At 37.0% G+C, this 23,535-nt stretch overlaps 2 protein-coding genes across 2 annotated transcripts; both read right to left on the minus strand.

The window, feature by feature from the left end:
- Positions 1-3,501: 3,501 nt before the first annotated feature.
- On the minus strand, positions 3,502-15,595 carry micall2a (mical-like 2a). The gene is made up of 17 exons (XM_038278318.1): positions 15,320-15,595; positions 15,094-15,142; positions 13,464-13,605; positions 13,192-13,358; positions 12,992-13,122; positions 12,415-12,912; positions 12,154-12,338; positions 11,285-11,345; positions 10,695-10,894; positions 9,848-9,958; positions 9,616-9,680; positions 9,338-9,461; positions 7,212-7,314; positions 7,002-7,075; positions 4,778-4,892; positions 4,610-4,656; positions 3,502-4,529 (listed from the first exon to the last, which is right to left on the minus strand). The coding sequence occupies exons 1-17, from the start codon at positions 15,460-15,462 to the stop codon at positions 4,453-4,455; spliced, it is 2,292 nt and encodes a 763-aa protein (XP_038134246.1). The 5' UTR covers positions 15,463-15,595; the 3' UTR covers positions 3,502-4,452.
- Positions 15,596-18,661: 3,066 nt separating this feature from the next.
- Positions 18,662-22,117, minus strand: si:dkey-43p13.5 (visual system homeobox 2). Its single transcript, XM_038278327.1, has 3 exons — positions 21,711-22,117; positions 21,284-21,441; positions 18,662-19,685 (listed from the first exon to the last, which is right to left on the minus strand). The coding sequence occupies exons 1-3, from the start codon at positions 21,943-21,945 to the stop codon at positions 19,272-19,274; spliced, it is 807 nt and encodes a 268-aa protein (XP_038134255.1). The 5' UTR covers positions 21,946-22,117; the 3' UTR covers positions 18,662-19,271.
- Between the last annotated feature and the right edge of the window lie 1,418 nt (positions 22,118-23,535).

Raw genomic sequence — 23,535 nt, forward strand, 5'->3', positions numbered from 1 at the left:
ATCCAGGTTATGTAACCTTAACTCTAAATATCAAGGAGATTTAAGCCTTTATATTTTATAGACTTGGGATCCCATCAAAATGGGATAGTAGGTTGTTTTGATTAAACCAAAGAGTTCAGAAAGATCATTTTAAAGGGCCTTGCTAAGAGCAGTTAAGTGTAAAAGATCCAATTGGCTGTTCACTGAATTATAAGAGCATTTAATTCATACTCTAAGAACAGAATTTAAATTCTGGTTTGAGTCCTGTAAAATCTTAGGCCAGCTCTGAACATATTCTTGTATGAAGACATTTGACAAATCAAGTTAAAAGTGACGACTAAATGCTAATGTAATTTAACAAGGCCCAGGCTAAAAGAGATGTAATCAACCATTTCAGATTTAGAAGGCTGTTGTGTTTAAGAGGATGACAACCGCTCTTCCTTATTGTCTATGTAATTCACCAAAAATTGCCACTTATAGTCGCTAAGAGCCGGACGTTTCATCTCCAAGCTTCCTCTGGTCTTTGCTACTCATCCCATTTCTACTTCCTCCAAAAGTGCCACCACTTCATTAACCTTGCCAGGCATGAGATAAGAGAGGGAGTGCATCAAAGCTGCCTGCTCATAGAGAGAACAGAGCCCTGCATGTCTCCACTACACAGCGGCCGTCATGCACACAGACTGATACAGTCCACAACTCATCCTGCTCACAGAAAAGCTCTTTTGTGTCGCAAACTGTCATTTGAAAATGCTATTTGAGAGTGTGCTTGCACATATAACTTCATTATGATTTTAAATACAATCCAGTACCAGAGGTTTTAAGAGCATTTAAATGCAAAACAATTCATTTTTGACAGTTATTGCCTCAGTTTCTTATCCAGCAAGCACAGCGCTGTCGTCTCTCTGACCTGTGCACTTAAAACTTTGGAAATTAGGAAATTATACATTAAAAGCATCAAAGCCAACTTCAGGCCGATGAGTAACAGCTCCAGACTTCCTCAAAGTGGGAAAGTAGAAGGGAGGAAATGTATTAACTGAGTCACAATATTGTTTTACTTGCAACACATACAAATCTCTCTGGTGCATTTAATCCTTCTACCCACAGTTTCTCAGAAAGGAGGATATAAATTATTTTCCTTTGGTGAAAACGGCAAATCCCTGTCTGGATTCTGTTAAAAGGCTTAAAATGTCACTAAATGCCAAGGCTGAGACTCCTGCTAACACGTAGGTCTTAGAGACAAGATGTTAAAGCGTTGAAAGTTACCTGAAATTGATGAGGTTAATATTCTTATCACAAGCCAAGGCTTCCAAGAGCACGGATATTGAAAATAGCCAGGTAACCCTTCATATTAGAGGCTATCGCACGGATTAGCAGCATAAACAGTAATTACACATTTCATTGTTTATTGTTGGTAGTGTTTAGAAAATGTAATGCATTGCATAAATTAGAAGGATTGGGATCCTGAGCGGGATATTTTCCAGCAAAGACGACAAGAAAATACCCCTGAACATAAGTCCAAATGCTGAATGCTGGGCTGTAAATTAGTAATTTACCATGAATATCCCTTTTATCCCTTTACAGCCAAACAAAATTCCAGACCACATTATACAAGCATGGAAGGTTCTGTCACTGAAATTTGAAATAGAGGACAAAGGGCGACTGAGCCAATAGGTTTTTTAGCCACCATCCTCCGAGTTCCTTGGCAGTGTGAATCAGAGGTAAAATACAGTGCATTAAGTCGACCTCTGAGGCAGCACAGAGAAGGGTAGAGTGAGACATTCCACTATCTATTAAGACTTGCGTTATGTATATATTGTGTTTTGAAGGAATTTCACTGATCCACAAAACCAGCAGGGAGGGATAAGAGTGAGTCCCTAAGACCATGTGGTAAGAAACTGCAGAGCAGAATCTCTAGCAAGTTAGAAGTTGCTGCGCCGTTAAGGAGGAAAGTCTGGCAGGATCCTGCATGCCCGCTGATAACATGGTTGGATTAAGGATGTTTAAGGGAAGTGAAAATTATTCATTTGAGATGGATGAAAGCTGCACTTGTCAAGTCCTACCAGTCATGGACTTTATACATTTCATTTCCACTAGCCAGCATGCATAATTTCCCCTCAATGCAAATTTCTACACACTCACTGAATTTTGGGAGTGTATTTACCCCGCTCCCATCACGTTTTCCAGCACAGTAAATGGATAATCTCCAATGAACGGGGAACTAAAAGAAACAATGCCATTTTGTTTTCAGGGGTGTTGAATCTATTGTTTTCTTAGAATGCATGAAGATTAACCCAAATAGATTTAATTCAAAAATACCCAAACGAAGGAGTTACTTGTGTCTTCTACACATTAATCTCAAAATAACTTATTCTAACCATTGATTTCTGTGTTGGTCTAAGAGTTGTGGCCGACAACTGTGCTTTTCTTTCCCTCTAAACAAATATTATCTCTGATGAGAATAAAACCTCCATCCTGAATGGCCAATAAATTACAAGCACGCTTCTCGTTTACTCATCAGAGCTAATGAGGCTGATAAAATTACCTCGAGGATCATAATTACAGGCTAGTGGCAGAGGATCTGGCAGGGGCTGAAATAAGGGAAAACGAAATCTAGATCATATTGCATGAGGCGGTAAAATCATTACACTGACTAAATCTCAGTTTGCACTTCTCAGTAAAGAAAAAACATTTTGGTCCTAGATCAAAATTTGTAAATATATACAGTATTTACTCTTTTAAACCGTACTGCTGTATAGATTCCACCTCAAACTGATTTTTACCACCCTTTCATAAAGATTAAGCACTTCATGGGTAATGGCATATTTTAATGAACGATGGCAGCCTGGACACAAGAGCTCACCTCAGAGGATTCCATTTCATCACATATTCACAGGATGAATTGTTTTACTTATGAATATTAATGTACCTCTAATTTGAGGCTGTTGTTAATGCTTGTCGCTAGGAGCTCGGAAAATCAGGTCCCCATTCCTGTTAAAGCCATGTATTAGACACCCCCACCGCCCAAACCCCACCCGACACTAAGCCCTCGCCTTTGATTCTTAATTGCAGAAGTGCAAGCATTCGCAGTAGATGGGGCGCAAAGCTTTAATTAACTCTAATATCACACATTCAGTCTCGACTGTCACCCGCATCACGCGTGGCGGTTTTTTGTACCAGCATCATCCAACTCTGCTCAGCTAGAAAGATTTTTGTTCCAAGTTTGTGAGCACAATTTTATGCATCTCAAAATGAGCGATGTGTTAAGAATTTACTGTCATTGGTATATTGCATGCATTTAACTTTTCTTTTTTCTTCAAAAGGTTTTATTAAAATATAATTTGATGCACTTTTTAAAGTCGGTTCTTAGTCTTGATGCGTAGAGTTTTGTTAGAATAAAAAGACTTATATTTGAAGTAAAACTCCAAACATCCTTAAGGGGATTGCCTCAGTTTAATAATCTGTGGAAAAGGGGAAAAGAAAAAAAAAAGAAAAAAGAAAAGGAAGTCATCATGCATAGCAGTCTGTAAAGGAGTTTTATTTAATAGATTTAAAGTTTTACATAAATAGAAAAGTTTACAGTTTATTAAAACTTTTAGCATTTAAAATTATAAAAACAGTAAAGAGACATTTTTACAGATGAGCAACTCCACATATCCTTTGAACATTTTAATAGCTCAGGTATGGAGCTATTCTGATGCAGATATCAGCAGAGTAATGTTTAATTAAACCTGCTTTTGAGATAAAATGCTTAATACAACCTATAGTTTGTAAGCCTTTCCTCAGCCATGAGCTACAGCTCTGCCTAATCCTCTTTCACATAACGTTATTGCATCAGCTGAACATTTTTTTTTTTTTTTGCAGCATTTATAAAATTAGCAAAGAAATTAACTGTCTGTACTGTGGCAAATTGGATTTCCCCAAGTTCCTGCCTAGTGATACTGCATACCCAGGCTGCCACCTACAGTACAGCAGGAGAGGAGCTGCAGCCTGGAGCAGCTCAACATGTGTGGCACCACACACATTCAAAGTTAATGAAGACCTTTAATATCCTTTGAGTAAATTTGTTAAAATCAATTATTAAATACTTAAATATTCAATTGTGGATCAAGACTTTTGAAGAATCCTACAGAAATTGGATCAGGCATACTTTCTCCTCAGATAAATGTTAGAAACAGAAATAAATCATATTTGGCCAAATAAATTAAAAATTGCTGATGATTAAAAAAATAAATTTCCAAGTAGAACCTTTTTTAAAAACAGCAATAATTAAACTCTCAGGCTTTGAGTCTTGAGGAAAAACTATTAGAACACTGAAAAACAAAAATGCAAACCACCCTGAGTAACAATGTGAATTAATCCCAACAATGAACATAATCAAACTTTTCTTCTTTTAACTTGGGTGAATTTTCATAAACAGCAAAGACATTGATTTAAATAAATGTAAAAGAAACTAATCATTTTCACACATTCCAATCACTTAACAGGCCTTTTACTTATTCGCTTGAACATTCTTGAGAAAGATTTCCTCTTACTTCTGGTTTTCTTCACTCCTGCCCCCACCCCACCAAAAATGTATGATTATTAGGATGCATTTAAAAAGGTATTTCTTTTTTTCTTTTTAAGTATTTACCAAGATCTTGCATCATCTTATTCAGCTGGTTGTCTTCTTCCACTTCCCTTAGGTAGGAGAACAAAAAGATATCTATATACAAATAAAACTCCAGCCAAAATAATCTCACCATAGAAGTAGCATTTGAAACCCTCTTTTAAAAGTATTCCTAAATATAGATTTAGCTACCTGAGTCGGTCTTCATCAAGCACCTGCACGATTGTGTTTCTGCAGTCCACGATCTCCATCAGTTGCTGTAGCAGCTGCTTCTCCCTGTGTAACTCTTCTTTGGACTTTAAATTATCTGCGATAGATCATATAAAACATTAATGATTTTTATTCTGCAGCTAGTCCAGATTCAAACTGTACATATGTATTGTATCTGGCTTGTTAAAAATTCTGAAGGTATGATGAGAAATTGTACCGTTTCATGTTTGCAAGCATGTGTTTTGTTTTTAAATCCAAGCCAAGTTTGTCAGGTTATGTAAAGCTTATCGTCTCCTAAGTCTTACAGTCTACAGTTTCTGTACTCTTAATACCTTGTATTCCTAAGCCAATACTATAAAATGTAATAAGGATTTGTTTTAACACAAACCTTTAATACTCAATACTACTAATCAATCCTGGAGAGAAATTCATTTTAAGTACAGAACATCCAGTGGACCTGGTGTTAGAGGCCTTGCTGCCTTTAAAAGGTGTCAATGATCATCAAATCATGTGATCAGTGTGCACACAGCTTACAGGTGCTGGTCATAAAATTAGAATATCATGAAAAAGTAGATTGATTTCAGTAATTCCATTTAAAAAGTGAAACTTGTATATTATATTCATACATTACATACAAACTCATATATTTCAGATGTTTATTTTGTTTAATTTTGATGATTACAAATGAAAATCTCAAATTCATCATATCAGAAAATTAGAATATTACTGAAGACCAATAAAAACAAAGGATTTATAAAAATGTTGGCCAACTGAAAAGTATGAACATGAAAAGTATGAGCATGTACAGCACTCAGTATTTAGTTGGGCCTCCTTTGGCCTGTATTACTGCAGCAATGCGGCGTGGCATGGAGTCGATCAGTCTGTGGCACTGCTCAGGTGTTATGATAGCCCAGGTTGCTCTAATAGTGGCTTTTAGCTCTTCTGAATTGTTGGGTCTGGTGTATTGCATCTTCTTCTTCACAATACCCCATAGATTTTCTATGGGGTTAAGGTCAGGAGAGTTTGCTGGCCAATTAAGAACAGGGATACCATGGTCCTTCAACCAGGTACTGGTAGCTTTGGCACTGTGTGCAGGTGCCAAGTCCTGTTGGAAAATGAAATCTGCATCTCCAAAAAGTTGGTCAGCTGCAGGAAGCATGAAGTGCTCTAAAACTTCCTGGTATGTGGCTGCGTTGACCCTGGACCTCAGAAAACACAATGGACCAACACCAGCAGATGACATGGCACCCCAAACCATCACTGACTGTGGAAACTTTACACTGGACTTCAAGCAACGTGGATGAAGTGCCTCTCTTCTTTTCCTCCAGACTCTGGGACCTTGATTTCCAAAGGAAATGCAAAATTTACTTTCATCAGAGAACATGACTTTGGACCACTCACCAGCAGTCCAGTCCTGTTTCTCTTTAGCCCAGGCAAGACGCTTCTGACGCTGTCTGTGGTTCAAGAGTGGCTTGACACAAGGAATGCGACAGCAGAAACCCATGTCTTTCATACGTCTGTGTGTGGTGGTTCTTGAAGCACTCACTCCAGCTGCAGTCCACTCTTTGTGAATCTCCCCCACATTTTTGAATGGGTTTTGTTTCACAATCCTCTCCAGGGTGCGGTTATCTCTCTTGCTTGTACACTTTTTTCGACCACATCTTTTCCTTCCCTTCGCCTCTCTATTAATGTGCTTGGACACTGAGCTCTGTGAACAGCCAGCCTCTTTAGCGATGACCTTTTGTGTCTTGCCCTCCTTGTGCAAGGTGTCGATGGTCGTCTTTTGGACAACTGTCAAGTCAGCAGTCTTCCCCATGATTGTGTAGCCTATATAACTAGACTGAAAGACCATTTAAAGGCTTTTGCAGGTGGTTTGAGTTAATTAGCTGATTAGAGTGTGGCACCAGGGGCCATCAATTTTGAACCTTTTCACAATATTCTAATTTTCTGATATGATGAATTTGAGATTTTCATTTGTTGTCATTTGTAATCATCAAAATTAAACAAAATAAACATCTGAAATATATGAGTTTGTATGTAATGTATGAATATAATATACAAGTTTCACTTTTTAAATGGAATTACTGAAATCAATCTACTTTTTCATGATATTCTAATTTTATGACCAGCACCTGTATAGTGGTTGATTAAACTCTTCACCCATGAAGATGTTTTAATAGTTGCGTTGAAAATTTCAGCATTTTACCTGGCTTTTCAAGAAGCCTGCGAAGCTCTTCTTCCACTCCTGGCTGCTGTTGCTCAAGCTCCTGAGTTCTGGCACTGAATAAACATTGATTAGTTTACTAAAAGGGTGAAGCTCTTCAAATTATACACAGCATGTTCAAGTAAAATATAGATTTCCACTTAATTTATACCAAACAAAATTCTAGTCTTATGCATCTTAAGTATTACTCACAGGTAAATAAGCTCTGATTCCTTCCTTATGTACATCTGCTTTTTGCGAATGAGGTTAAACCAGTCAACCATCAGTGGATCCATCAATATGTCCCCTTCTTGCTCTGCAAACAAATCAATATAAGATGCATTTTAAATGAGATTTACATTAATATTCTTGGTAGTTATGCAATTTAAAATAATTGATATGCACACATCAATTAGGGGCAGTTCATTTAAAAGTAGTGAATGCTATTTTAATACCAGCTTCAAGTGTTTTTTTTTATTTCAAACAACTCATCTGTTCTGGCTGGCTGATACTAGTCAACAGATCTCATTTAAATGTGTCCAACTAGAATAAATTAAATCCTGTAGGGATTTTCATGATGATCAGCTCATCTGCAACTAGATTATTTTGAGGACATCAGTCTGAATTCGCAATTTAAGAAGAGAATGTCTCCCCTCATAGGACAGCCACCCAAGCTGCAGGCAAGTAAAGTACTGAACTGAACAGCTTTTGCAGAGTAGAACTACACATTTATCTGCTATAGCATGGTAAGTCTGGGCATCTTTGCGTACAGTAGACTGCTGCCTCCACGACCCGGATAAGCAGAAGAAAAGGGATGGACGGAGTATAGTAAGTAAATACTTCCCAGAAAAATATAACCGGTACGGTGAGGAAAATAAGTATTTGAACCCCCTGTGATTTTACAAGTTCTTCCACTTAGAAATCATGGAGGGGGTCACCAGACCTAAACAGAATCTTTGGAGGGAGCTCAAACTCCGTGTTTCTCAGCGACAGCCCAGGAACTCAACTGTTCTAGGTAAGATCAGTGTGGAGGAGTGGGCCAAAATCCCTCCTACAATGTGTGCAAACTTGGTATAAAACTAAAGGAAACGTTTGACCTATGTAATTGCAAGTACAGGCTGTTGGACCAAATATTAACATTGATCATCTCAGGTGTTCAAAACTTATTTACAGCTGTATCATACAAGTAAATGGTAAAAAAAAACATGCATACAGTACATTTTGTGGTTTTTTTTTGTTTTTTTTTACTGTCTCTCACAGTGGACAGGCACCTACAATGACAGTTTCAGACCCCTCCATTATTTCGAAGTGGGAGAACTTAGAATAGCATGTTGTTGAAATACTTATTTTCCTCACTGTAAGTCCAAAGCTGTAATTTTTTTTTATCTAAGAGCATATACAAAATAAAATTGAAGCTTAGACCTGAGCTTCAAAAAAAATGTGTTTGTTAAAGAATCCATAAAGACCAACTGAAAGAGGGGCATGTAGAAGTCAAACATAACTCATCTGTAAAGATGTACAATACCTTTCAATAACAGCTTAATCTGGTCAAACTGATGAGGTCATGATAAAAAGAAATTCTATACACTTTGTGTTCACCTCAGCACCAGTGATGTTAAAAATGAAGCCGTTAATAGTCATTTTAAGTTTCTATACAGGTGAACTGGTGAGAGATACTGTGCATCAAATACCAATATGCATTAGTTCTATGGTGTTTATATATTTAACACTTTATTTCAATGGGGCTTTACTCCAGTCATGTTGACCTTGAGCAAAGCAATCAGGTCCCCCACTCCCACCACCACCAAAAAGGAAAGGCTACCTCTGTGGGCTGGCTGTGCCTCTCACCTCATTTGGCAGCAATAACTGTAATAGAAATGGCAGGTAATTTACCCTGCAGACGATGAGTGAATGTGTGTGGCAGTCAGGGCACAAGTGATACCCCACAGGGTATTCAGAAGTCCATACACATAGTAAAATGTATTTGGGTGTACATCATCTACTGCAGAGGGCCAAGTGGTGGCCATTAGGTGGAAAGTATATTCCTTCGATTATGAACCTCGACAGCCAATGTTGGGGAACAGAAACCCATGTCTGACCAGAAAGGGATGTGAAAAGTGAAGCTCATCTTAAACACTACTTTGCATTAAAAAAAAAAAAAAAGAAAAAAAATGCACAACAGATTTGGACCCAAGACTCAATGTCTTCCTGTAATCACGAGATGCAGTTAAATTTTTTCAGTGCACATTGAAAGCAAACTGATGAAAATGTCTGAACACACCAAGCTGAAATTATTGTGTCAACAATGAAATGTAGAATGGAGAGAACGACTAACCAACCTTCCTCATAATTGCGGAGTTGCTTTTCCAGCTCAACACCCTCTTTCTCCAGTTGAGCCAGGTTCATCTCAATATCAACCAGCTCCTTCTCAATCTGCTCCACTGGAATATGACGACACAGCCGCTGTTGGAAAAAAAGAAAAAAAATTGTTATTTTAATTATGAATTTTCACTCTTGACCTAAAGAAGCTCTACCATCCTCCCCCAAAGAATGTAATGAAAACATTTTTGTGAAAGTGTTAATTAATCTCTTAAGAGACTTAATGGAGAGAACTTACAGAGGGTGACCTCATTTCAGTCCTGAAGGCGGCGGTGGGTGACAAATACTTTCCCTTTTTAGCAGCTAAGAGGTAGATAAAACGGGATTAGATAGTCCTTTCTTGGCAGCTTTTCAGGAAAAAAAATAAAAACTCACATTGTCAAAATTGACTTCTCTTCACAAAATTTCCACAACTCCAAGTTCTACATTGCATCCATCTTTGATCACAGTTAAAGCAGGTGGAAACCAACCTGAGGGATTTTCCAGACAGTCTAAAGCAGCCGTTGAATTAATGGGGACCGGGGACACAGCTGGAGGTCTGAGTGGGAATTTCACAGGTGAGCAGCTACCATGTTTTAAGCCTAAGAAGACAAGAATTTTTGCATATTTTAGGTTGGCAGTTCAAAAGTTCAGCTGGCAAGAGATGAACTTCAGCAATCACCACATTTACATCTGCCCACATCCAAGGAAACCTAGAGTTGTACTCAGATCAATTAAGTTAACCAATGAGTAAAATTTTTTATGTTCGGATAAATGGTTGAATTTCCTTGATCGATTCACATCATATATATATATATATACATATACACACACATACATATACACATACATATACATACACATACATATACACATACATACATACATACACATACATATATATATACATACATATATATACATACATACATATATATATACATACATACATACATATATATACATACATATATACATACATATATACATATATATACATACATACATACATACATACATACAATTCCACATGTGTTAATTCATAGTTTTGATGCCTTAGGTGTGAATCTACAATTTTCAGTCATGAAATTAAGGAAAACTCTTTGAATGAGAATGTGTCCAAACTTTTGGTACTGTATATAAGACGGTTTCATAAATCACACATGAAACAGTTCTCTCATTGCCAAATCAATGTCTTTCTATTAATGGAGACCAGAGTTGTAGCTATTAAGTAGTTTGTTTTAGATAAATATTGCATACAATTTGCATTCAATTTTAATACATAGTAAAGCATAAAATTGCTGGTTGTGATCTTAATTTTTTTTTAAAAGGACTTACCAAGGCTTTTAGAGCCAAGGATGGGTTTCAGTGGATTGGCTTCCTTAATAAACATGGGCTCAGACAAACCAAAGCCAACTGCAGTTACAGCAGCTGTTTGAGCTGAGGGAGGCGTTGTTGCACTAATTGAGAGATTAAAGGAAGTCCTGGGTGTCCTACAAGGTGAAGGCTGATTGGTAACGGCTTCAGGTTGACAAGCTCTACAGAAGAGAAACATTTTTATAATCCAACAATGCCAATTCATCTTAACAGCATCAATTAAATGATTTTAAGTTTTGGAAGTGTAGAAGATGGATTAGAGACCACCTCACCTTCTATTTCGCAGTATTAAAATGTTGAAAGTGAGAGATTAGAAAGAAAATTTAGAGTTAAAGAAAATCAAGCCAGACACTCTTTGGGGCTTGTTAAGATGGGAGACAGAACAAGTGTCGGCACTCTGAGGCAGTCAGGGACAAAAGGAATGGAGGAAAGTCGACGACGATGCATTCTAGAGGATGGATAAGCTGAGAGGTAAGACAGGTAGTTTTATTCTAAGGACAAAGTTCACGTTATCCATGAACTTAAATATTAAACCATTTGAACAAACTTACTTTAGCCCTTGCTCGGTGTTCACAGATTTAAGCTTCGCTTGCCACTCCTGGTAGATGGGACCTGTAGAAAAAGGTGAGAAAAAGCAGTCATACTTTCAGTATTATCAGGGAAAAGTAAATTTATTTAAAAGGCATTTACATTCTTTTGGAGGTAGAACTGAAAGATGCTACTAAAGGCACCTGCCATATACTGCTTCCAATAATGTCTGAAACTAAAAAAAAAAAATGCTCAAAATCTATTAAGGTATTAACTTTCGCAGAAGATAAAAGTGTCAAACTGGAAATAACTAGAAAGTAGACCATGCTCCATTACTTTAATTTCAACTGTGAAATAAGTCTCAACACTTGGCTCACCAAAACTCGATTACATATCTGCAATGATGCACTTTTTAAAAGCATCTAGAGATCTCACTTGAGTGAGAAACATATCAATGTGTCCAGTCTGTTTTTATATTTTATGGGATTCTCAATGTAAATATACATTAAGAAAAAAGTCATTTATGTTATTATGAATTGTCAAAAAAAAAAAAAGTTCTGATAGAATCCACAATTAAATCCAACAATTATGCGTCCATCTTCAACCCAACTGACACCTATTCTCACACCCCCCCCCCCCCCCCCCCCCCCCCCCCCCCCGAGTTAACCAGAATGACAGTTCAATAAAAGTTCATTAGTTTAAGACAGAAATGTCAGCTCAGCTCCTGCCAAATGCTCTGGCTGTGGAAAATGGGGCAGAAATGACAAAGAGCTTTGTTTTCCATGAATGTCTGAGGCGCACAGAAAGAATGAGGTTGACATGGGGGTAGGGGGTTGGCAACATGTCAAATAGTGGCTCAAGAACAAGTAAAATGAAATTGCATGGCAGGTACCTTTGGCTGTTTTGTGTACCGCTGTTGGCCTGGTATTATCCTTGTTGATAGTCTTAAGACATGGCGATTCCTCATTGTTTGTTTGGCTGGCACCAACTCGTCTTTCCCAGTTTCCTGCTGGGTCTTGGCTGCTTTTATTCTTCCTCAAACCAACAAAATCTTTTAAAAATGGGTCAGTGCAAAATCTACAGGAGAGAGCAAGTCATCCACTTAGCTCAAGGTTATATTCATTGCATTAGACTGTATTGCAAAGATGCCTACCGGCTTTCTGCAGATCTGATAGTAAAAAGGTTCTTGTTGTTATTGTTGGAGTTTTCCCCTCCCAGTTTCTTTCCAATAACCTGCCCAACTCTGTTTGCATCAGAAGAACTTAGATGGACATTTGGATCACCTGAGGATGCAATGGGCTTCCCATTTACAGTTGAAGGTTGAGTAACTTGTACAGTCTGGAAAAACTTCTGCCGAGCTGTCTGAGTCTTCTGGGCAGAGGCCGTCCAGGTTTGGGAATGCTGAACAGGACTTGAGGACTTTGGTCCAACATTAATTGGGGCTGATAGCACGGAGGATACAGTTGGTGGTGCTAGTAGAGTCTTTGCTGCACAGTTTGACGAGACAGCTGAATTAGAAAATCCAGTTTTGACCTCTGCATTCAAGGTGCAAGTTTTGTAGCTGTTCTGATGGGTGTTACAGACAAAAGTGCCTGGATCCTTCCCAGGCTTGTAACTTCCAGTATGAAGTACAGAAGAGCACTCGCAGCACCTGAGGAAAGTTTACATGTATGTTACTGCCAACGGAAAACCTAATCAAAAAGGATTCCCCAATGATAAACACATATTACTTGAAACAGGCTCTGTGGTAGAGTTTGCCCTCCACAAAGTGCCTCTGAACCAAATGGACATGGCTCCTACATGCAACACATTTGCTGTTCAGAGTTCCAGTTTTGTTTGCACCATCAGCCAAAACCACTCTCTGTAAAAGAAGCTTAAATTACATCTGAGGTCTGACAATGAGAGATTTTTGGACATCAACTATACAAACCTGAGCACCAACTTTATCTGACATTGGTGATTTACAAACAGTGATAGTGGAAGGTAAACGATTCTCAAGGCCAGATTTAGACTCCAAGATTTTGGCCACTACTGGCAGATTTTTCTTTTCAGATGGCTCTTCTTTGGAGCCCTCTGCTGGTCTTTTCACTCCTCCCACTAAGGAGAAGTTACATTTAAGTAAAATTTACACCAAAACCACCAAAGAGCATCTGACATTTTTATAAGGGCCAAAGGATTTCAAAGGCTAAAGAGATCACTCACTTGGCGGCCATCCTTTGAAGTAGTTGTAGTACTGGGACACATAAGTTAAAATGCTCAGCCTGTCAGGGATCCTTAATGCCACCATGTCTTCAGCATCCAGCAAAGCTGGAATGCCCAACTTTTCTTCTGCAACTTGAAAGGCCTGAAAAGGATTGTTTTAAATGCAAAGGATACAACAGATATAGTTCAAGAGCTTTTTCCTGGCAATGAAAGAATTTCAGTGTGCTTAAAAATATAAATGACTATATAACATGAAAGCATTCAGTACTGGAGTTTAGAAAGGTCAAGAAAAGGGTGAAGACTTCCTGCCACCTTGTGGGGAATTATATCAGCAGTAATTTAGCATCAGCTCTTTTGATAATATAAATTGATATTCATCACACTAACAATTGTGTTTAAAAGACTAAAAAATTACACCATGCAACAGACAAGGTTTGAACTTAAAGAGTGGGGGGACCTGCTAAGGAACATGATACAATTCATGAAATATAGAGAAGTGTAAATTACTTTACTCATGTTTCAGAACAGGGAGAATCAACAGAGACTCTAAACTTAAACCTGATGAAACAGGCTAGTCCCTGGCCACAAATCTGTCAGTCTTGCCACACTGAAGGAGTGTACGTCAGAGAGAGATCCATCATGGTGCGGATCGAATAGCAGATGACAGCAAGCTTCATTCAAAATTAATAGCCTGGACAGCCATGCCACTGGGATCAGGTTTTTGCTGACTTTACCAGGATCGCCCAGGACAACAAGGAAGTAGTGCAAAGAGTAGTACTCTACAGGAGCCCCAGCTCTCAGAGGATATGATGGCAGAGGACTAAATCAATTATACCATCTAAGAGGTTAGCCAAATAAAGTGGATAAAAATAAAGTCTTAAGTGGAGTTGCAGACTGTAATATGAATATGTGCAAACAGCTTAAACAAAAATTAAACCAGTAACATAAATGCAAAGAAAAAAAAATATTGCATATTGCAGCCTTTGTGGTGTTAGGATAATCATCACTGATGATGTTAGAGTTTGTTACACCTTGGTATTGGCTGCCTGTTAGTCAGAACTGATGTTTTCCACAATAGTGAATCTAATTAAGACCGTTCCTCTGTGTGGATATACAGTTATAATCTTAATTTTCTATGTGTCAAAGATTTGGAAATGGAATGAGAGCGGTGTCCTTCAGCTAAGAACGAAGTATAATATTTTGACAAGGCTGAAGCCATGGATGTCTACTGATCTGCTAACTTGTATGATGTTAAATATGATGATGTGGCAGACTGGAGTTGTATAAAATGCCTTTTTAACAGTTAATCGGAGCCACTTTCTGAGAGGGGAGCAGCTGCCATTCTGTAAACTCTAAGCAACTTCTCTGATCTGAGTAAGATTACCATTTAAATCAAAATCTGTTATGTCTCCTGGTTATGTAATATATATAAGTTAATTGTTATTTAAAGAGTCTGTCCCAAGTGATGTCTTTTCTGGAAAAAGTACCAGAGAGATAGAGCATCAAAGTGCATACACAGAACAATGGTTACTATCCCAGGTAGAGGCAAACACAAAAAAATTGTTTGCAATTTAAATGTAATTTTTTATCCATGTTGGAAACTAAAGGGTGTACAGCTGGACATCCTTACCAGTCTATTGTTCTCAAACACATCCTCTTTTTTGAGTGAGTCATAGTCTCTGAAAATAAAAACCAAAAGGAATACATAGGGATGTTAGACAGAAAAAATTTTATCTAATCTAGTAGATACATGCAGGATGATTAAGTATTTATTTTAGTTTAGTTAGTTTTGTATTCAGCAAGTCATCCTTATAATTAGGAAAAAAACAAAACAACCTGCAGTTTGAAACACTTACATGAGATCCGGTCTGTATTTGTGTATAAGAGCACAAAATGCCAGTCCGCTCCTGAAAGAAGTAGTCATGTTGGTAATGGCAACATCTCTGTATCCATCACACTGCATTTTACACCACTGCTCCAAAGCCTTGATGGCTGCCATGCTTCCAGCGCTGCACTTCACTCAGACCTGAATTTAGAAAACGGAAAAGTTCCACCTCTGAGTGTTTGTGGAGGAGGAAAGAGACAAAGTTTTCCTGCTCACAGCAGCTGCATCCGGTTTCCTTCTGGTTTACCCTCTGGGAAGAGTTTGTGTTGCTGCTGCCGCAGTGGTGTGGGTTTCTCAGCTCATTACACTAATTGGCACTGACTGGTAGTCCTTCAATCACAACAGCTGATTAAACTGGCCCTTAAATGGGCTCCAAAAAGAACAATGTGCAATTCATGATTCATGTACTTTTCCGCTTAACCGCGGCCGAATATTTTAAAGTAGCCTATGTGATTGATTTTTGTTCAACCTAAAGCGTGAGTTGAGTTATGAACTTAAACTAGTCAGCTTAAGTAGCATGGCTCTTTAAAATTGCAGCAATTAGGGGTTTACTGGCTGCCTTATTGGTTGTTAGAAGCTTATTTGCTTTCTATGGCAGTACAAAGCATGTTTATTTGAATTCAATATTCGAATTTATGATAATTATAGAAGAAATAGGCTAAATTCAACAATTGATACAGAAATCTAAGGCTCCCATAGGAGGAAAGAAACATGTTTTAAACCAGTAGTTTTAGAGCTGCAGCCACTATAGAAATATGACTCTTAACTGGGTACTCTAAATGTTTAATATTGGACAGTTCAGAAGGCTAGTGAGATAATTCAAAGTTTAAGCCTTAAATAAACTGAAGGCCAATGCAGAAGTGGTATTACCACTTTTTTAAATATGTCCTGACTGACAAAAAAAAAGATTGATTTTATGTAATTTTTTCTGTTGTACTTTTGCTTCATAGCGATGTATGCTCTTTGTAAACATCTATGAAATTAAAGAAAAGCCATTTAATGACTGTCTGAGTGTTTGTCTGCTTGTGCATGTTTAGTAATAGATGTTGTGCGGAGTGTGTGAATGAATGGCTGAATCACTGAATGTATTGCAAAGCGCTTTGGTCAGGTTTCCTGACTTGAAAAAGTGCTGTGTAAGTCCAGGCCATTGACAACTTTACCATTGAAATTTGTGATTCTTGGTCTAATTAAACCTGGTTGTGTTCTAATGTATAACTTTGCATTTTGTCTTTTTCTCACTAACCATCCAAATCATCTAGTGAAGATTCTCAGTCATTCAGGCTTTTTCAATTCAAAATATCCCAAAATGTGTGAAATTTTGAATTGCAAAGGCTTCCTGGATGGGAAGTGAAATGTCTTGAAACTTTGAAACCAAGCCCAGTGGAGTGCTTTTTAACTTTTTTGGAATTCTGTCATTGCTGTTAGGGGTACACGTACTAGTAGTGAAAGGAGTGTGCCTACTGTGTGTGATTTATCATCAGCATTTAGGGCTACATAAAAACCTTGAAGAAACTGATACGTCATCTTTGTTTCTAAAATGTGCAATTGCCAAGTTACACAAAGTAGCTACTGTCTGTTAGTTAGAAGCTAAACTAAATTGGCATACATATGTTATATAACACAAATACGAGGTAATCTATGATTGCGGCCATATTATATGGTTAATGATAACTAATATTTAGAAGGTAACACATCATTTTACGAATAGATATATTTTATCCATCGAATTGTGTTGAATTTTGAAATAAACATGCTCATTTACCATTATTGGACTAGGTTGTGGTCAAGTAGGTTAACATTTTAGAGCTACCCTCAAACTTTTCATATTTTATTATACCTCAAATTGAATAGCTATGGAGAAAACTTTAAAAAAGATTCTAGATTAGCGGGTAATTCATTCTATGAGAGTAATAAATGAAAAAGGCTGGATCTGACCTATTTAGAAAAGTAACATGTGACCTACTGATCTTGTCAGTGAGGGTTCAAGCCTCTGACTCATGCAATGTAATTAGACCAGGGCTTAATTGAAGTCTGTGAAATGTGAGAAACCTGCATTGACCCTTATTCACTCAAACTGTCACAACTGTTTATTTATAGTCACTAGATCAGACAATTGCTACGTAGCAAATAATTTTATATTTCTAAAATGTTGATTTAAGGTTTTTATACATATATATGTATAATAAATGTAGATAGTGCAGATTGACTCTTCCAAATAATCTTGTTTGTAAAAGCACTTATGTGCCCAGTAGGGGGCAGTGTCTCACTGCACTGTTGGAGGACTTTGTTGTGGTATAAACTCTAGACAGGATTTGAACATCTTGAAAAGAGGTATTTTTCTTATCTAAAGGAAGACTTTTGAGATTTGGTTTAATCTTGATGAAATTCTAAAAAAAAAAAAAAAAAAGGTAAAGTCTGATTATTAAGGACAAATTCTCGGCTGTAATTTTGGATTTTTGGCTTAATTAAAACCATTTATATTTACAGCATTGCTTAAAAACAATTTAAAAAAGAACAAAAACTATATCACTTTAAAGGTCTCTAAAAACAAAATTCTACTGTGCAGTTTATCTGCAGGACCTGGATTTATGATTTCATTTTTTAGCTATTTCCCCCTTTCCTGGGAGGAACATGTTCATACATGCAGACATCCTGGCTGTGTGTGACTGTAACCTAAGAGGTCAGGGATGTCATTAGTGAACTCATTCAGCAATTTCTTGACTGTATCCTATCTAAGCTGTGCCCTGATGTCAACATTTGTCATCAGTCATTGTTACCTGATAGGGCCTCAGCATAGTGGAGCATTCCATGAATATATCATCAATCACATTTAAGGTGCGCTGAAAACTGCATTCAGAGACATGAGTGTGAATAAAATCCCCAGATCTTAAACAAAGCACACAATTTCTAACCTACAGTAAACCGTCACACCAGCTAGACAATCACATTGCATATCATATATTTCTTTGTATAAACTCTCAAAAAATGTAATTGCAGGATTTATCTATACGTAAGTAAAAATACATAAGTTTTGTGCTTTATAGTCTGCCAAGACTTTAACATCCATTACTAACTTCTAGCTCTTTCGTACTTAGATTAACAGGTTAATACAAGTCCTGAATTCTGTTGTTCTTGTTTTCACAAATAAAATTTGTGTAAAAATGTGCTTTTTATGTTATATCTTTTGGTCATTTTACACATTTTTAGATGGAAGAACAACAAAAGACGCCCTTAAAAAAAAACAGTTCTTATGTCTAAGAAATCAAAGAAACATGTCTCCTGATTTAGTTGTTTTACTACATAATACATTTAATGAGTTTTTTCTTCATTGTAAGCATACAAAAACAATATTTTATCCTGTATACAGAGACCTAAACACTAACTGTGATAATATATCCCAGAGTTCACTTCTATTATACTGTGCTTCTTAATATTTTAAATAGAGACTAAAAAAAAAAGCAATTCGAACCTCCCTCCTTAGTTGTTAAATACAAGCTAATTAAAAATTATCCAATCTGAGCATCATTTCAGGGGGTTAGAATTTACATATAATCAAATGTTGTTCACTTTTCTTTCATATTATTGGACAAAAAATGGAACACTTTCACAAAAAACAATACATTGGCCTATATATTCAAATTTATTAAGGCACAAATCGTATGATTTTACCTTTAAATACTCCTTTTTGTAGAAATTTATATTCAAAGTCAAAATAATTTTGGTATGATTTTAGTAAATTAAATTCCCTTATTCTTTTTTATTAATTGGGTAGAAAGTATATAGTTAATATATTCATACATTTATTTATTCATGTCCCAATTATTAATAGCTAAGTGATGAAATGCTTCCCCAGAAGTTCAAACAATGGCTGTATGCTGACGGTGTCCAGAGTTTATCTGTATAAACAGGAAGAAGGAATATGATTAGTCACTGAGAATGGCATCAGTTTCCTGCGTTTGTGCCTGCGAGTCACTGCCTGACATGTTTACAGTGCTGTGAATCTCAGCCTCGTGCTCTCTGGCTTTGGCCCGTAGCTTGGCGATGCTACAGGAGCGCAGCTCCTCTGAGCTGGGCCACTCCTGCCTCGCCCACTTCCCCAAACTCAGGGTCACAGGCTGCTTCCGCAAACCCTCTGAAGAAGCCGGAGCTTTTGTCCATGGGTAGATCTCTCTTTCCTGTTGTCTCTCCCAAGCTTTGCACTTGGAACTTTCTGCTGGTATGAAAATTGTGCTCTCCTGCTCACAAGATTCATCATTTCTTTTCATTTGAGGCCGGGTAAGCTGGCCCTGGATTTTTAACTGCCGCCTCATCTTCGCTCGACGGTTTTGAAACCAAACCTAAAAGCAAATGAAAGGAAAACATACAGGCAGTCAAACATTGTGAGAAAACGTTGATTTTTTCTACTACTTTTATATATTAATAGGAAACAAATTAGGTGTCATTGATTGAAAAAATGGTTCTTAAGTTTCCATGTGATTTCTTGCAATGGAAATACCGGTAAGTAAACCTTACTTATATTTAACAGGATATAAAACTGCTACACAATAAAATAAAAAAAAACAGTAAAAGCAAAAAAAATCAAAAACATAAAAAAGAGAAAAAAAGAACAAAACAACATTGATGCAACATCACACAGCATAAAACTAGTGAAAATGTGATCTAAAATAATGGCTTGCTTCTTAGAAGAACAGTCAACACAGCACAAATATAGAGGCGAACCATTCCAGAATCTGGGAGCCGTAGCTCTACAAATCGATCTGCTCTAGTCCTAAATAGAGTTTGTGGAAACAATAACTAACTTTAACTGGAAGATCTCACACTGTTTGGATAGAAATATGAATGTAAAATATTGATGGTTTATGCTTGATCGCTTAGAGCTCTAAATACAGATTTAAATTTTCAAATGAACTCTTAAATATACAGGTAGCCAAAGTAAAGAGATTAAAACTGAAGTAAAGCGCTATCTCTGCCATGTACTGGTTAAAAACTTTGCAGCAGCACTGAAATGACTACATATGGTCAAGATTCTTCTTTCCAAACAATTAAAATGGTCAAAACTAGATGAAATCAAAGCATGAAAAATAATCTATAATTCAGCCTTTGACATCAAAGTTAGCTGAAAGAAACATTATTACCGGTAATTTCATCACACAGCTTACTTATTGTTCTAAAAGTCTACTAATTGTCTATTTAAATATCTACCATTTGTACAAAATTAAATTGAATAATCCAAAATTTCAAAGGGTATATTTAAGGGGAAACTTTTTGTTTAATATGCAAGGTGACGGGTTTTGTGAGAGAAAATAAAATCTCAAATTGTGTGAATCCCTCTTTCACATTATTTAGCTAATTTATTTTATTTGAAATGGCTCATGTTATTAGGACACTTGATAAATGCAGGAAAAAATGCAAATATAAAGCTGCTGAATAAATAAAGTTAAACGTCATAGTAGCCTATGCTTGGATAAAACTGTTTCTGTTACATCCCAAATACTAGTTAAAATAGAATGGAATAGAATAGACTATAATAGAATAGAATAGAATAGAATAGAATAGAATAGAATAGAATAGAATAGAATAGAATAGAATAGAATAGAATAGAATAGAATAGAATAGAATCGAATAGAATAGAATAGAAAAGAAATACCCTCAATGTACCTAAGTAGCGAATTGCAGGTGTGAAATTACAAAAACAAGAAGATAGAAGAAAGCGTAAGGGGAACACGCAATACTAAATGTTAGGAATAACATTTTAAGACTTTATTTTTTGCTCTTATAAATAACTCTAAAATAAACAGACCTAATTTAAGAAATTAAAGGATTAATGTCACTCAGTATGAATGTTTATGATGAAAAACAGAAAACCTGACCAACAAATTTCTATCAGCTGTATGGCCTTCAAACAGTTCCAGTTTGACTTTAGAGCACCAGTTACCTGAACTCTGGCCTCGATAAGATCCAGTCTGAGGGCCAGGGCCTCCCTCATAAAGACATCTGGGTAGTGGGTCGTTTTGAATGCTTTCTCCAGCTCCTCCAGCTGCCAGCTGCTGTAGTTGGCGCGTGCACGCCGTTGCTTCACTGGCCTCTGTTCATCTGGAAAGCACGGGACAAGCACCAATTAGACAGCTGCCAACGGGTGACGGGGAACTAATGGCCCTAGATTGGATAATTAGCGCAGCAATCACCAGACCCACATTAACACTGTCTGATAATTGATTGTTAGTTACGAGCTATTAGACAGTCTTTTGTAAACATTTACACTGATGCTCACAGACTGTCTTAAAAGCTGTCAGTACCAGTTTGACTGCACTATATCCCAGCAAATCCAAAATTATATTACCGTAAGTGGTGTTAGAACTCACCTTCACGCTCCGTTAGTGGCCCTATCCCAACCGCCTGTGTGGTCAACAGCAATGATTCTTTGCATGGCTCTGGCTGAAGGTAATTCCTCAGGGCTTCGTAGCTGAAAAAGGGTCCAGGTATCAGGAACTGAGGTGGAGCACTCAGTCTGGTTGGGATTGCAGGGAAGAAGTGAGATGCAGGAGAATGAAAAACTGCAGGAAGGAGTGTGGACACCATGTGGCCTGGACCAAACATGTCCTCTTGATTAAGAGTCCGGTATTTAATGATGGTGTGCAGGTAAGTGCCAGGTTAAATTCTAATGGGATGCTAATCAAATAACTACATACATCCCAGCATCCACTGCAAAAATGGATCCACTTTGCTAAAGGTGCTGCTGTTAAAGGTGTCTGAGGCACTGAGAACAGGTAGAAGGTGTTGCTTAAAAAGTGAAGGTAGCACCTGAGTAGGAGGTGGTCTCAACTTAGCTTCCCCCTCCTACCTGTCACATTCATCCAAATACAATGCAGCAGTTATTTTGGGATTGGGTGGGGTTGGACTTAAAAAAAACACCTTTAAAATAATATTAAACTATCTGTATTCACTTTGCTTGTCATAGCTCTATCAAAAACAAATTACCTACAATCATTTCCCGACATAAAATGCTCATAACATCTCTTCTTTCCTAACTTCATTTAGGACAAGTTGTAACATCCTTGAGCTTAGAAATACTAGTGAGTAATACCAAAGGCAGTTTGATCAGCCGAGAATCTATCTGTGCCTTCACCTGACCAGTTTAGAGCTTGTCAAAAACCATAAAAACAAACCACCGGACCAGAGAAGTCATAAGAACTGGTGTTCAGTTATCTGGGATAAAGGCACACGGAGGAGCAGCAGACCCTGAAAGAGTGGTCCCAAGATAAACAAAGCAGGAAACAAACTTCTGGGTTTATTTGCTGTTTTTAAGCCTACCATTAAGCTGTATCTTCTGGACCTTTTTTTTATCTTTCTGAGCATATTTTTTTGTGACTGTGTTTGTGTGTATTTAAACGATCATGTTTTAGATAAAAAAGCAATTATTGAAACTCTTGACACAACATAGATTTCTTATGCAAGAAAAATTGCAAAAATGGTGCCATAGAACCAGACTCCATTTTTGTATACTGTGTCAAACAATAAGACACAAACACTAGCTCACAATAATACAAATACAGCATTTTAGAAATAGCAAGAACTAAAACACAAAGTTATGGCTTTGAGAGAGTGTAAAATTAGATAGATAGATAGATAGATAGATAGATAGATAGATAGATAGATAGATAGATAGATAGATAGATAGATAGATAGATAGATAGATAGATAGATAGATAGATAGATAGATAGATAGATAGATAGATAGATAGATAGATAGATAGATAGATAGATAGATAGATAGATAGATAGATAGATAGATAGATAGATAGATAGATAACATGTTCTGTAAAGTTGGTGCTCTAATGAGAAAGGCATAAAACTTTTCCCCTTTTAATAAAGAGCAGACAGCTTCTGCAAAAACACATGCTTGTAGAAAACAAGCAGTTCAAATTCATTACAGCAGACTTTTCATGATCGAGATAATCAAAAAATAATAATAACATCCATCCATTGTTCAAAGAAGCACAGGGTCACTGCTGCCAATCTTGACTTTTCAGTCGCAGTTGTTGGTTGTTATGCAGGAGTATCAAACTCATTTTATAGCAAAGTTACATCAACAGCCTCATGCCTTTACAAGTGCTGTTTGAAGCTGTTTGAAGGAAGCTTAGAAGTTCATTATTTAATCAACAAAAAGCAAAATATTCTGTTATATTA

This window comes from Cyprinodon tularosa, unplaced genomic scaffold (genome assembly GCF_016077235.1).
Source record: "Cyprinodon tularosa strain WSP-4 unplaced genomic scaffold, ASM1607723v1 ctg14, whole genome shotgun sequence".
Classification (NCBI taxonomy): Eukaryota; Metazoa; Chordata; class Actinopteri; order Cyprinodontiformes; family Cyprinodontidae; genus Cyprinodon; species Cyprinodon tularosa.

Coding starts and splice junctions, on each gene's coding strand:
- micall2a (XM_038278318.1), bottom strand. CDS start 15,462: ATGGCAGCCATCAAGGCTTTGGAGCAGTGGTGTAAAATGCAGTGTGAT. Junction 15,143..15,319: donor AAATACAGACCGGATCTCAT/GTAAGTGTTTCA, acceptor TTTTATTTTCAG/AGACTATGACTCACTCAAAA. Junction 9,462..9,615: donor CTGAAATGAGGTCACCCTCT/GTAAGTTCTCTC, acceptor TTTTTCCAACAG/CGGCTGTGTCGTCATATTCC.
- si:dkey-43p13.5 (XM_038278327.1), bottom strand. CDS start 21,945: ATGTTTGGTCCAGGCCACATGGTGTCCACACTCCTTCCTGCAGTTTTT. Junction 21,442..21,710: donor GCCACTAACGGAGCGTGAAG/GTGAGTTCTAAC, acceptor CGTGCTTTCCAG/ATGAACAGAGGCCAGTGAAG. Junction 19,686..21,283: donor TTATCGAGGCCAGAGTTCAG/GTAACTGGTGCT, acceptor ATTTGCTTTTAG/GTTTGGTTTCAAAACCGTCG.